The following is a 12,341-nucleotide window of genomic DNA, read 5'->3' as shown; positions in this document are numbered from 1 at the left end:
GATACATGCTCTTTTCCTTCCTGCTTAAGACACTGCGGTTACTATTCCTGCAGAGATGTTACAAAGGAGAAGGATGAAAGGGGAAAGCGAGACAAAGCGTCCCTGTTGGACGAGCTGCCTCCCAGGAGCTCTGGCTTACCCTGTGTTTTTAACCACCATGCACATTCCCATCACAGTTCTTTGCTCAGCATCCACACTGCTGAAGGCAGGCAGCCCTTGGCACAGCGCTTTGAGCAACAGTAAGCTCAACACATGGCCTTGGGAAGCAAAGGACAACCTCTGGGCTTTCTGTTTTAAGAAATAAAAATGACGAGGCATTCCAGCTGCTAACTAGATCCCAGTGCTGTGGTCACAGAGCAAAACACTGGAACACGTGTTCATTCTGCGACACTGGGGTACAGACATCCTGCCAGGCAGGGCAGCTCCTCGCCGTGGCCTGTACAACCCACCTATACAGAACATCACCTGGACAAGTTCAAAACTACTGCTAAGGAAGGCACGAAGGCAGGGATAATGCCACAGCAGATGATCGTCTCGTAACATCTGTAAGTACCGGTGTCGACTGAGTTGGCTTCTAACAGAGGCTGAAATGCCAGTCCCTGTCTGGAGTGCAGCACATGCATTGGAACCTGGGGTGGTCTGCTCATCACCATGATGTAATCAAGTGAACTACTATTTTCCATAATGAAGGTACTCACAATACTGTGATTTAAGGGGAGAAATTCCAGCACCTCTCCTGCTGGGAGCAGACCTGGAGCTCTCAGCAGAACCCACTGAGTTACACAGTGCTTTTCACTCGGCCTGCCTACAAAATCTTGTCACAATTTATAGAACACAAGCTTTGAGGAAAACCACTTTTGCTGAGGAGCACAGCCTGCAGCCAGCTAGGAGCCCTGCTCTGTGCCCTTCTTCCTCATTGCTTCCTCCAGCAGCAAACTAAAATCTGCATCAGTCTGGGTGGGACATCACCCGATGCTAGGATGGAAAGGACATCAGCCATACATTTGGTACCATCCCTTCTGTTAATCTGCACTGCCAGTTCTGGAGTGCCGGGCAGACCAGGAGGAGCTGGGTCTGTAACTTCAAGATGAGAACAGTTGGGTGGGATCTTGCTGATGTGATGGTGCAGAGATGACAGTCAGACTCTTCTCAGTTGTGCACCTCAGGACAAAAGGGAACGGTCACAAACTGAACTACAAGAACTTCCATGTTGATATAACAAAACCAGGTCGCTTAGGCTGTGGAGTCCCCCTCCTGGAGAAGCTCAAACCCCAGCAGGCTCAGCCCACAACCACCTGCTCTCACTGCCTGGCCTGCAGCTCATGCTGACACCCTCCACAGTTCCTCATAGAGCACCGCAGCAGTCTGAGAGCTCCAACTCTGAAATGATTTTTAGGAAGAGCACTGAATTCACGCGCTGGGATTTCATGAATTCCAAAAACACGGCTTTGTCAGAGAGGCTCTGTAGTGTCAAAGCACTTGAAAAGCTTTCCTAGCAAGCAAACAAACTTGTTTCTCCCAAGATTTATCTCGCTGCAAAGATATTTTTGCCCTTTCTGTTCACAAATGCAGACTGTGCAAAGCTCTGACTTTTGTGCTGATTCCAGTGTTTATGAGCACACAGTGCCTTCTGCAACACATCGTGCTTGCTTGAAAATGATGTCTTCTTCTGGAGCATGCAAGAAAACATCAATTAGACAGCATGGAACAGAAGGTGTTATTACAGAAGGAATACCACAGTAGAAATTATTAAATGGAAGAAAGCAGCAAGTCGCTTCACATTATTTTACGTTATCAAAAAAAGTGTGTTTCAGCAAGTGGGAAAGTCTGAAAAGCATCAACATAAAGCACAGCACATGTGACTGCAATAACAGAAAACGCATACAAAACCTCCTAAAGAAAGGGAGCTGTGACATGTTAGAGAGAACCCTCCTGCTGAATGGTGCACCCAGGATGCATTGGGTGAGCTCTGCGTTCAAACCTCTGTCTGCAGCAGGGAGATGGGCAGGGCAACTTACACCTGACAGCAAGCAAGCTTAAGCAGGAGAAAAACACTGACCTTCACCTGTTGGCCACCCAAGACCACAGCACTGACCACTGCTCTGGCTCAAGGGGCAGCTCTGCACAGACCTCATCCTGCCCAGGCACAGTCTGTGCTGCAGCCCTCACTGTGCACATGCAGGTGACCAATTTGTAATGGGTTCTCCTCCTTCCTTATTAGAAAAAGAAAAAAAAAGAAGAACAAGGCTGCTTTCAGTCCCTCCCAAGTGCACCAATATTAATGCCAACTCATTCATCCCCTCTGCATTATGGCTCTGAAAAATTAACTGTTTCCAAGGCTAAATAATTATGGAATTTAATGGCATCAATGTGCACTTGAAGCCGTACTGTGCCTTTTCCACTATCCCAGAGCTCCACAGAAGCCTGCAGCTCTTCTTAAACACAGTTGCATTCCCCAAATTCAAAGTCACAACTAAGGAGGTAAAAGGCACAGGGATTCATCAAACCCATGGAGAGATGTTACACGAGCAAACATTCCCCGTGCTGTTAACCCCATCAAAACGCCCCTAATCCTATTACACAACTCAGAGTTCAGCTGCCCTTCCAGCAGCCCTTCCACACAAAGGCCAGAAGAAGATTATGCCTCTCCCGGGTTTATCAGCTATTAAATAACTCACTGTTCAGACCTCCACCTGCAGCCATCTACTCCTCGCAAGCTCAGGAGCAGTGAGCTGCATTGCAAACATGAGTGTTACAATGAGCATGTTGCAGGGCATGCTGCTGGCACCCCCAGAGCACAGCTCCATCAGTGTTCCTTACCCCTGTTATCTGCTAGGCACAGATGACCTGTTACTTCATTAAAAGCATCTAATATCTGAACTGATGATGGGAGGGAAATACTGAATAAACACCATGGTTACAACAGAACTCCAGCTCCCACAGGAAGGAGCCAAGATAATAAAGGGGTGTGAGGATTGCCCATAACATGCCACAGATGGCACGCAGACACCGCCTGGCGCAGCCTCCCAGGCCTGAGGTACCAAGGAATGTCTCAGTGCTGTTACAAATGCTAATTTCGCGATGGTGACATTTTTGAGGACCAGAATGAGACCACAAAACTCTTTTCACTTAAGGCAAAGAACCAGATGGTAACAAGCTTCAGCTAGTACAATCTGTTTTGGATTTAAATCAGTCACCTAAAAGTCAAGGTCTCCATATACCAGGATCCTGAGAATTCAGCTCTCTGCGCTTTTGTTTTCTATGAGTATATCTTGACATTGTTACAAGCAGATAAGGCATTATTAAACACAGCTGTCAATGAGTACAGCAGCCTCAGAGGGAGGTCCCAACAGATGCCATGGGCTGCTCGGCAGTGCCAGCCCAGCAGAGCACTGATCTGCAGTGCACAGCGTGCTCGGAGCAAAACCTGAGGCTTTTATGACTACAGATGAAACTCCCGGCCATTTGTTACAAGAGTTGCTGGTCAGTGTTAGACACTTCTGTCCCATACCAGAGGAATCCCTCAGCATATACATCATAGCCCTCACTTCAAAGCTAAAGCAGAGAAACAAAGTGTCTTCTTTGGAACACCACTTCTGAACCATTCCCCCATTGTGTTACTTCATCTTGCACATCAGAATCCACTACGCCTGCTCCCTGGGATCCGCCACAGCACTCTGAGGCCCTGAGGAGGAAGACTAAGCAGCCCCATCCTGATGCCCCAGCTCTGCGTGCTGCCTCCTGCCTGCAGGAGCCCCTCTTCTTCCGTTCATCGCTCAGCAGACAGAGGGCTCTTCTGCTGTCTCTTTTCAAGTCCCGGTCTGGCTGCCTTGGAAGATCTCTGCTTTATTGCCATTCCCTTTGCAAGGCACAGCTACCCAATAAATTACCACAACGCAGAGCCGGAGCAGGCTGCAGATTTACAGCCCCTCAGCTGCTTTGTGTTAACAGCCCGTGTGAACGCTGTGCTGCACAGCCTCACACCCAGTGTGGGATCAGTGTGCTCCAGCAAGCACTACCCTGCTATGCCCCGTGTCCTACCTCAGCCCAGCAGAACTTGCTCTGGTTGCCATGCCCAAGGAGAAACTTATCTACTGCCTTTTGCTGATTTCTCCTTTTCTCTACAGAGAAAGTCTCAGATGAGTTCCAGGTGAGGGGGCAGGGCTGTGCCACTCCTCTCCTGCTGCACAGGGCCCACTGCACAGCACAGAGATGTGAGATGTCATATCTGCTGGTCCACGTCTGCCGTAGCATCACTGCAGCAACATGCTCTGCTGGCATTTGGGAGCATGCAGCACTCGACACATTCCGGAGCAGCGTGACTTCAAGGCCCTGGAATTTGGGAAGCAGAGCAAAGCAGAAGTGCTGGTCTCGCTGTGGGAGCGATTCTCAACACTGCCAAGTTCTTCTTGTCGTGCTGCAGAACTAATTCTGAAGGGCAGCACAGTGCCAGAGGCAGGTCACTGCAGAAGTTGAACAGCAAGCCTCTCTCCTGTTTGGCTATGTTAAGTGGAAAAGGGAGAAGAGTAAGCAAAAGAGACACCGAGCCACAGCAGCACACAGCCATCTGTTTCTCTTCGTTCAAATGGAGAAGGAAAGACAGCTACAGAAGTACGGCATCCATCTGCACCTGGCTCTTCTTCCCACAGCAGACACTAATCACCCCGTACGGTGTTGCAGCCCATGCCATCCCAGCCACGCTTTTTTAGACCCAGCAACCTCTCCATGACACACTAGCTCTGCAAATATCTTTGAGCTCCCACAAAGCACCCAAGTTTTGTACAGGGAGTGACCCCTTCACAGAGCACTGCGCTGACAGCACTGGAGCAGTCTGGGACCACACCAGAGATGTGTATGCCAGCACTGTGGCAAAATGGTTTTTAGATCTCAGCATCTGAAGCCCAAAAGCACGTACACATTTTCATCCACGGCCATCCCTACTCTGAAAAGACTTGGTTTTAAGAATATTCATTAAGACATGGGTCTGGGGAAAAAAGAACGATGTCTTAATCAGATGCTTACCCAAATGAAGTGCTCTGTTCCTTACCATCTTCGCTGCTCTCAAATCAAGAACACACACATCAGGCAAGACTGGAAAATGCAAAGACAACCTCTGCTCAACCAGGAGCAGTGCGGGTTGTGGAGATATGGGGCAGTCCATGAATCACTACGTAGCTGTTATAGAACTTGGAAATACACCACTCAGAGCTCTGTGTCAGCTCCGGCCGTCTACCTCAAAAGGGAAACGGCAGGAGTCCAGGGGTCCGAACAGAGGAAAAGAACAATCAGAGCACAGAAGAGCATTCATGTGATAAGAGATTTAAGGGACTTTTGATTGTTTACTCACATGAAAACATACAAGTTTCCCTGAATATGTGGTCTGCAAACAAGAGACTTCTACTCACCTCATTTCTTAACACAAACACAAGAGGGCATTTAGAGAAACCCAGAGGAGAAAAAAAGATAGATGCAATAAATCGGTAACGCTTGCACTCGACACCCTGCTAAGCCAGAGAATTGGTTATTGTGATATAACGCTGCAACTCAACATTTGACCAGAGCTGAAGCGAGCTATAGGAGAGAATGCTAACATTTCTAGGGTTGAAGGCAAAAAAACAAACCAAAAAAACCAGAACAACCACACACCACAGCCTTCAAAGTTGACCCAAACCCCTACCAGCTAAGGGCACAGACAAGCACACGCTGCTGACAAACAGAAAGCACTACTGCTGCTGTTCTGCCACCAAATAACAGCTTTGCGGCACCGTTGCAGAACTGCCCCGACCTCGTGTGGCTGAGCCAGCACACCTCATCCCCCCGCATTCCCACCAGCAGGGCTGCCCCATGCCAGCAGGGGACAAGCAGCCCCTGAATCCCAAGGAGGACAGGCAGTCAGGGTCCCGCTAGCAGCGGTGAGGTGACACAAGCTGGCTGACGCTCGTTTCCAAGAGGATAAGAGCCAGCAGAACAGGAAATGAGCGTTTTCCCGGCTGGCCAGAGCGCTGATCTGGCACACAGCTCGCCGTCTACGTATGCACTGACTCAACAGGAAAATATTAAGGCAAGAAAAAACCTTGATTAGAGTTTTCTTGTTAAGAAGCTGCCTAGAATGTCCTCTTACTTCCCCTCTTATCTACCACGATTAGCTTCCCTCTGTTGACGACATCTACCAGGAACATGCTCTGTGATCCCTGACACAAGCCAGCCGGCATGTGGGGTTTGCTCTGCAGCCCTGATGTGCTCTTCAGCTCAGCCTTCAAACCAGAGATTTCCTTACCAACAGCCATGCAGCGAAAGCACAAGGGACCGCTCAGAGACTGCTGACTAACGCCTGCAAGCTACTTGTGATCCTGAATAGATACTTCAGCCTCTGACTTCCCACTTCATAAAAGACAAACATTCACACACTTTCAAACACAACCACAGGTTTCCAGTTTTCCCAACAAGCACTGTCAGACATGCATCACTAAGCTTTATCTAGAATGCAGAACATTGAGGTGAAGTGTTCCTTGCATGACCTCATTTGTTTTCACACATCTTGTGGTCTGAAAGGTCAGTTGGGGTTTAATATTTCACCCAAACTGAAGAGGCTGGCAGGAAGGGCAGAAGCTCACCTCCCCCAGCACAGCTGTTACCACCAGCTCACAGCAGCATGCAGCCGTCCCCAGCCCGTCCCAGCGTGTCACCCTGCCCTCAACAGCCAGATTGAAGTGTTCTTCCATCAGCTTCTACTGGTCACAGACAAGACAGGTACGTTGAATTTGAGCAGCAAAGCCAAGAACCACGCAAGAGGAAAAGAGTGTGGCTGGGAACGTACTGCTCCAGTGCTCTTACCTGTGAGAGCCCTGGGGACGACGTGTGTCCCGGTGGCGTTGCAGCAATATTTGGGTGTCCCTTATTTATTTCATGTGCAGTGTAAGGGGATGGGGCAGGAGGACCCGGCTGTCTTGCTACTTGTGTTACCTGTGTGGAGATAAACTGTTAGTAAAACAGAACATTAGTAATCCGATCTGTAGAGATGCTGTACTCTTCTTAAGAAAGCAGCTAGCAGCACAGTATTATTATCATTATTATTTTTAGTGAGACGCCATACAAGTCAATGCATAGGGATAAGGAAAATGGGGAATAACCAAAAATCAAGAACACCAGCCAGAGCCACTGGGAAATGGGGAGGAATGCTGGGGCTGTGCTGTGCAGCACCCCTCCAGCTCCAGGCTCCAACCTTCCCAGATTCTCGTGACGCGCTGTATCCAACCACACTGATTCTGCATCACCAGAAAGGCAGGAGCAAAGCCCTGGCACTCCATCTGCAGCTGAGCATTAGCACCAAGTGGTAAGACAGCACGAGAGCAGAAGTCACCAAGTTCAACAACACGCTTTCCCAAGTTATGCTGTTACATTCCAAATATTGATGCTTTCTTAAACGTTACCTCCAACACTGAAACAGCTGCACCATCAACAAGAACGTTAATATGCAATCTCCCAAGGCTTGGAAACAGCCCAGGAACCGTTCGCTGCAGGGAGATTTACAGCACCCTGGTGCTCACCCTGAGGGCAGGTCAGGGATGAGCCTCCCCAGTATTACATGCAGCATAATTACAAATAAACTGTACTCAGGTTAGATATTTGCATGATAGCAAGCTAAAAAGCAACAAGTCCATGAGGGCACAGCTTCTGTCCCAGGATGCTCAACCCACCGTGCCTGGGGTTTGGTTTGCTGTTTACCAGGGGACATTCTGCAACACAAACTTGGGCTGAGGTTATTAAGGAAGCAAATGTCCATAAACCCAGAGCTGAAATTATTCTCCTAAAAATAGATACAGAAAATTGCATACTAATTTGCTAGATTATCTGTAACTTTTGTTTTCCAGATGCCTTAACCCCGTGTTTAAAAGAAAATAACAGATGATATGCGAGGTAAACTCAGGCTGCAATTCTCTCTATGGGTTTAAATCTTTTGCTTTCAGCAAGTTTTTGCACTATTCTTCCCCTTCTGAGTCCACAACTTCAGGCACACAGCCACATCCAGGAAACCCTCAGGTAAGACCACAAGGGACAGGGCACACCACAAGCATCCCAAAGATGAAGCAAAAACTGACTTGGGCAGAACCTCTTTCTTCCCAGCACCCAACGTAACCATTGGACCAACACAAAGACCCCCAGGATGCTCCATGGGGTGGAGTGGCTTCCTGAGCCCATCAGCCTGCAGCACTGGGGCTGCTCACCCTCCGTAATCTCTTTTCTCCAGGATTGCCTTCAGCATGCCTTTAAGGGCACCAAGGCGGGATGGGAGTGCACATCCCACCACCAGGGACAAAACCCCGTCCAGGGCTTTTATCACAGATGACAAGGATCTCACAGCAGGTGTAGGAGTGACTGCAGGGATCTCTCTGTTGGGAACCACCAGGAAGGAAGCTGCTTACAGGGAAAGATCCAAAACCTCACATCCAGAAGCAGCTCTTCTGGCACACCCAAGCACCTCCAAGCTCCCAGATCAGCTGCACTTGTGCCACCTCCATCCCCATTCAGCTTTTCCAGGACTTACTCCACATCTGCCATCTGTCAAAAGGGCTTGGGAGGAAAGCTCTCATGGAACCCAACTGAAAAACAGCACTCCTTTTCCTAAAACGGAACACTTTCTCCCAAACTTGTTTTCTAAAAGCACAGAGACATTTCCAGCCCTGCCTTCTGCTCCTGCACCACACCACAGAGAGGTATTTTCCACACTGAAAAGCCATTTTAGCTCATTCTTTACAGTTACTTTTACATTTTACATCAATTTACATGTTTATAGTCACCTTTTCCCCCACAGGCAACCACATTACACCCTCACAAAGAACTGAAATAAAAAGTTGGGTAGGGGGGATCCCCTGGGCCCAGAGGTGATGAGGGAAGGAAGAACCCTTGTGCAGCGGCCTGCACTCCTCCAGAAACACTTATGCTGGCTGCACAACACAGAGGGAACTCCCTGCATCCACAGCTTTTCTTCCTGTTTCCCAAATAATAAGGAGCTCCTCGGAAGCACCTTTTTGGCATTCAAAATATTTGCACTCTCCCACCAGAAAAGCAACGCAGTGCTTTCCCAGGGCCCTGCTGATTTAGCATAGCTTAGAAATAACGCTGGGCTTCCAGCTATTGCCATGCGGGAAACAAAAGAAACGAATCAAAGGAAAATGGTGGCGCACATTCACAAACATCACTGTGTTTTGGAGCTGAGTCTCCTCGACGACCCAGCTTTATCAAAAAGTGCAGGGCAGCAAGCCAAAGCACCTATCCCAGCTTTTCGTTGTGCCATCACAATGTTTCTCTGCAGCTCCAAATGGAGTGTTCAGTGCGAAAACCCATTCTCCTTGGGCTGCTCCTGTGACAGGACATGCAGCACAAGGCAGGAGGGATAGAGCCAACCAACAGTGTGCAGGACGCCTTCATCTCACACCACCACTCCGCTCCAGGAAACCCACTGCTTTCTGCTGAATTAGCAGGAAAGGAAGGGATCCCAACACTGGGACATAGCATCACTGCTTACCTACTTGTATGCAAGAAACCAGGCAATTCCGGTGCTGGGAGGCACCCAGCAGCACCATGCAGATACTCACAGTGCTGTACACGGCGGAGACGGTTGGCGTGAAGATCCGCTCCTCCAGGGGCTGCTGCACGGGGCCGCGGGGGATCCTGCAGGCAGCGCGTTAAGGAAAGCAGCACAGGGAGAGACGTGGGGGGAAGTGCTGCTTTCTCCCCCCACCCCACACAGAGCCATAGCCATCATCATCCTGTTTGCATTTGCCTCCCTATGGCAGTAAGTCCCCTCCCTGCCCACCCAACGAGGCTGCTGCCAACAGGTTTTAAGTCTCAGTGTGGAGCCAACTGCTGTAGTTCTCTTGAAATGGAAAGGTACCAAGGGCACCCAGAGGAAATAAAGAGAGAATGGAACAAGCAAATGAGCAATCCCTACTCCAAAAAGGGCCCGTTCTTGAGTCTGGAAAAACTGTTTCAGCCTCAAGCAGGTAAGAAAATAAATCCTAATTTTAGAACTTATATAAGCCATGGGAAAATAATCTCTGAGCAGTCAGCTTGCTGCCTGTGCCCAGGGCTGGGTGGGCTGCTGCCAGATCACTTCTGGAAAGCGATGGTTCTCATCAGATTAAAAGGAAACCTTTAAGTCCTTCTGCTACGGGACTTGATCTGGGCACAAGACTGATAGAGACAGGAGTGCCTTAAGTTCCAGAAAGCCTTAATGAGATCTAAAGGGTGGAGAAAGTGCTTATTTCCTGCACCCGGCTTCTGGCAAATGCAGTCACTGGGTGGGCAGTACAGTGCTCCTGGGGCTCCCATGGGGTGGGATGGGATAGGCAGAGCAGTGCTCCAGGGGCCATGAAAGAGGTTGGTTAGAGCAGCCTGCCTGCAGCACCCTTTGCTACCTGGGGAATTCAGCCCCCATTGCAGCGTGCCCGTGCTGCCATGCCACACAGACAACAAATGCACAGCACTTACAGCCAGGAGGAATTCCTTGCCATAATCTTTCTCCTGTACAAGACAAGTGAGCCCCTCTGCCAGCCCCCAGGGTTAAACAACCCCACTGTATGGCCCTGCTTGTACCACAACTGTGCATTAAATATCTGAAAATATGAGACAAAGCCATGACGTGAGCATACAGAGCATTGAACCACAGCAAGCCCAAACCCTCAGCACCACCTGCAGCTTTCTGGTGCACGGAACGTAAGGGCCCCTCAGCCAGGCAGTGCTGGGCTGCATCAGCGCTCTGCATCTGAGGGGAACTCCATCACAGCATAAACTCCTCAGGAAGCAGTTGTGCAAACGCTCCAAACTTTGTGCTCCAAAGCAGCTGCTCCCTGTGCCCCAGTGGAGCAGCAGGTACAGCCATGCGCCTGGTTGTTTAGCAGGTACTTTAAATCAGTGAAACCCCCTGAGAGGTGCTAAAAAAATAAACAACTCTTCCTGACACAAGCACACCAAACTGCAGTCAGAGGTTCAGAGACACAGGCAAAGAATTCCCTAAGAAGCCATGTCCTCCTCACACCCATCCTTAATCCTGACATCAAGGACAGTTTGCTGACTGCTCAAGTATAAGAACACATTAAAAGGTATTTGCAAAATGGCAGCAATGGGGTTTACAGTGAGGACACTGCCTAGAACTACCAGGCTGCGTACAGCAGCACATCACTACAGCCCTACTGCTGCCAGCAGATGCAAACCGTGCTCCGAGATTCACCACCTGCTGTAATTGCTTATAACCAGAAGGATCTTCAGGCAAAAGCTATTATTAAGCTTGTTTCAACATTTTACAGCTTGATATAAAGACCCTTACTGCAACATGTAGAGTCAACGCTCGGAACTGCATTGCCATTTGTCAGGACATATAAAATTTAAGTGGATCAACAAAGTGTGTAAATTGGCCTCTTAATCCATCACCTTATTCTGTGTATTAAACGGTAAAACCAAATTCTCTTTAAGTTTTCAGTTATGGGCTATTTTACACATGCAACAACCATCCCAATGAGCAGCTCTCTGCTGCCCTAACAGCCTCAACAGTGGCACTGCTGCCCACTCCCTTGCAGGGCTCCATCCCTACTCAGCGATAACAAAGCTGTGGGCTCGTCTGCCCCTCTGCCAATTAAGGGCTCCTCATTAAGCACTGCTCCCAGGTGCAGTCCCAATCCAGACGCTGCGAGCAGCGAGGCTGTCAGCGCTTACCCAGATCACACCACGCTCCCAACCAATGCTCTCCCTGAAAATAAAAACTTTCCCTGAAATTCATCTTAAGCTTTTTACTTAATTACATATCATTAATCTTAGTGCTTCCTTTTAAGTAATACAGACGCCTCCCGCCCCTTCTGTCTGCCATAACTTCACCTGATCTACACTGCACATCTCTCCGTCCTCCAACTTTTGCAGTTTCAGTGCCCAATCCACCAAACCCCTCTTCCAGCATCCTTACCTGCTCTGTGTCACACTGCCCTTCAGCCTCACCGTCAGCCGAGGGAATAGGGTGGGAAGAACAGAATGGTGGAACCCATCTTTGTTGCAAATGAGTGGCATTTCCAGCATCTCATTCATTCCCCAATGCTTCCAAATAAAAATCAGCAATGTTAAGGGCAGCAGCTGCAGGCAGCCACACTGGTTACACCTGCAGACAAGCACCTAATTATCTGGAGCTCATTAATTTCAGGCTCAGTTTTGCATCTCTAAATTAAAGAGAACTGGAGATGGCTCAGCAGCACGTAAATCACCCACAGCCCTCGCCTCACCCAGCCCTGAGCAGAAGGAGCTGTCAGCATGGGCACCATGGTCATGCAAACGCAACAGAACCCAAAGCACTGTGC

General features: G+C 49.1%; 1 protein-coding gene and 1 long non-coding RNA gene across 34 annotated transcripts in view; one reads left to right on the top strand and one right to left on the bottom strand.

Moving 5' to 3' along the window:
- EIF4G3 (eukaryotic translation initiation factor 4 gamma 3) overlaps positions 1–12,341 on the bottom strand; it is a 97,174-nt gene that overhangs the window by 66,094 nt on the left and 18,739 nt on the right. For 20 of the 33 annotated variants that reach the window (XR_005841484.2, XM_015297265.4, XM_015297269.4 and 17 more), the window contains exons 2-3: positions 9,597–9,672; positions 6,835–6,978 (exon numbers count right to left, since the gene is read on the bottom strand). Coding sequence is in view for 24 of the 33 variants with exons in the window: in XM_015297265.4 (XP_015152751.2) it covers positions 6,835–6,978; positions 9,597–9,672 (220 nt within the window). In the remaining 9 variants the exon portion in view is untranslated. The remainder of the gene's footprint in view (positions 1–6,834; positions 6,979–9,596; positions 9,673–12,341) is intronic. The other 13 variants (XM_046903312.1, XM_025142574.3, XM_015297279.4 and 10 more) reach the window with 3 other exon arrangements.
- LOC121107401 lies at positions 6,587–11,461 on the top strand. Its single transcript, XR_005841486.2, has 2 exons — positions 6,587–6,750; positions 7,872–11,461. It is a non-coding gene; the product is annotated as an uncharacterized LOC121107401 (long non-coding RNA).

Source organism: Gallus gallus, chromosome 21 (genome assembly GCF_016699485.2).
Source record: "Gallus gallus isolate bGalGal1 chromosome 21, bGalGal1.mat.broiler.GRCg7b, whole genome shotgun sequence".
Taxonomy (NCBI): domain Eukaryota; kingdom Metazoa; phylum Chordata; class Aves; order Galliformes; family Phasianidae; genus Gallus; species Gallus gallus.
Note: the sequence above shows the minus strand (reverse complement) of the source record. Positions and strands in the feature narration are given on the sequence as shown.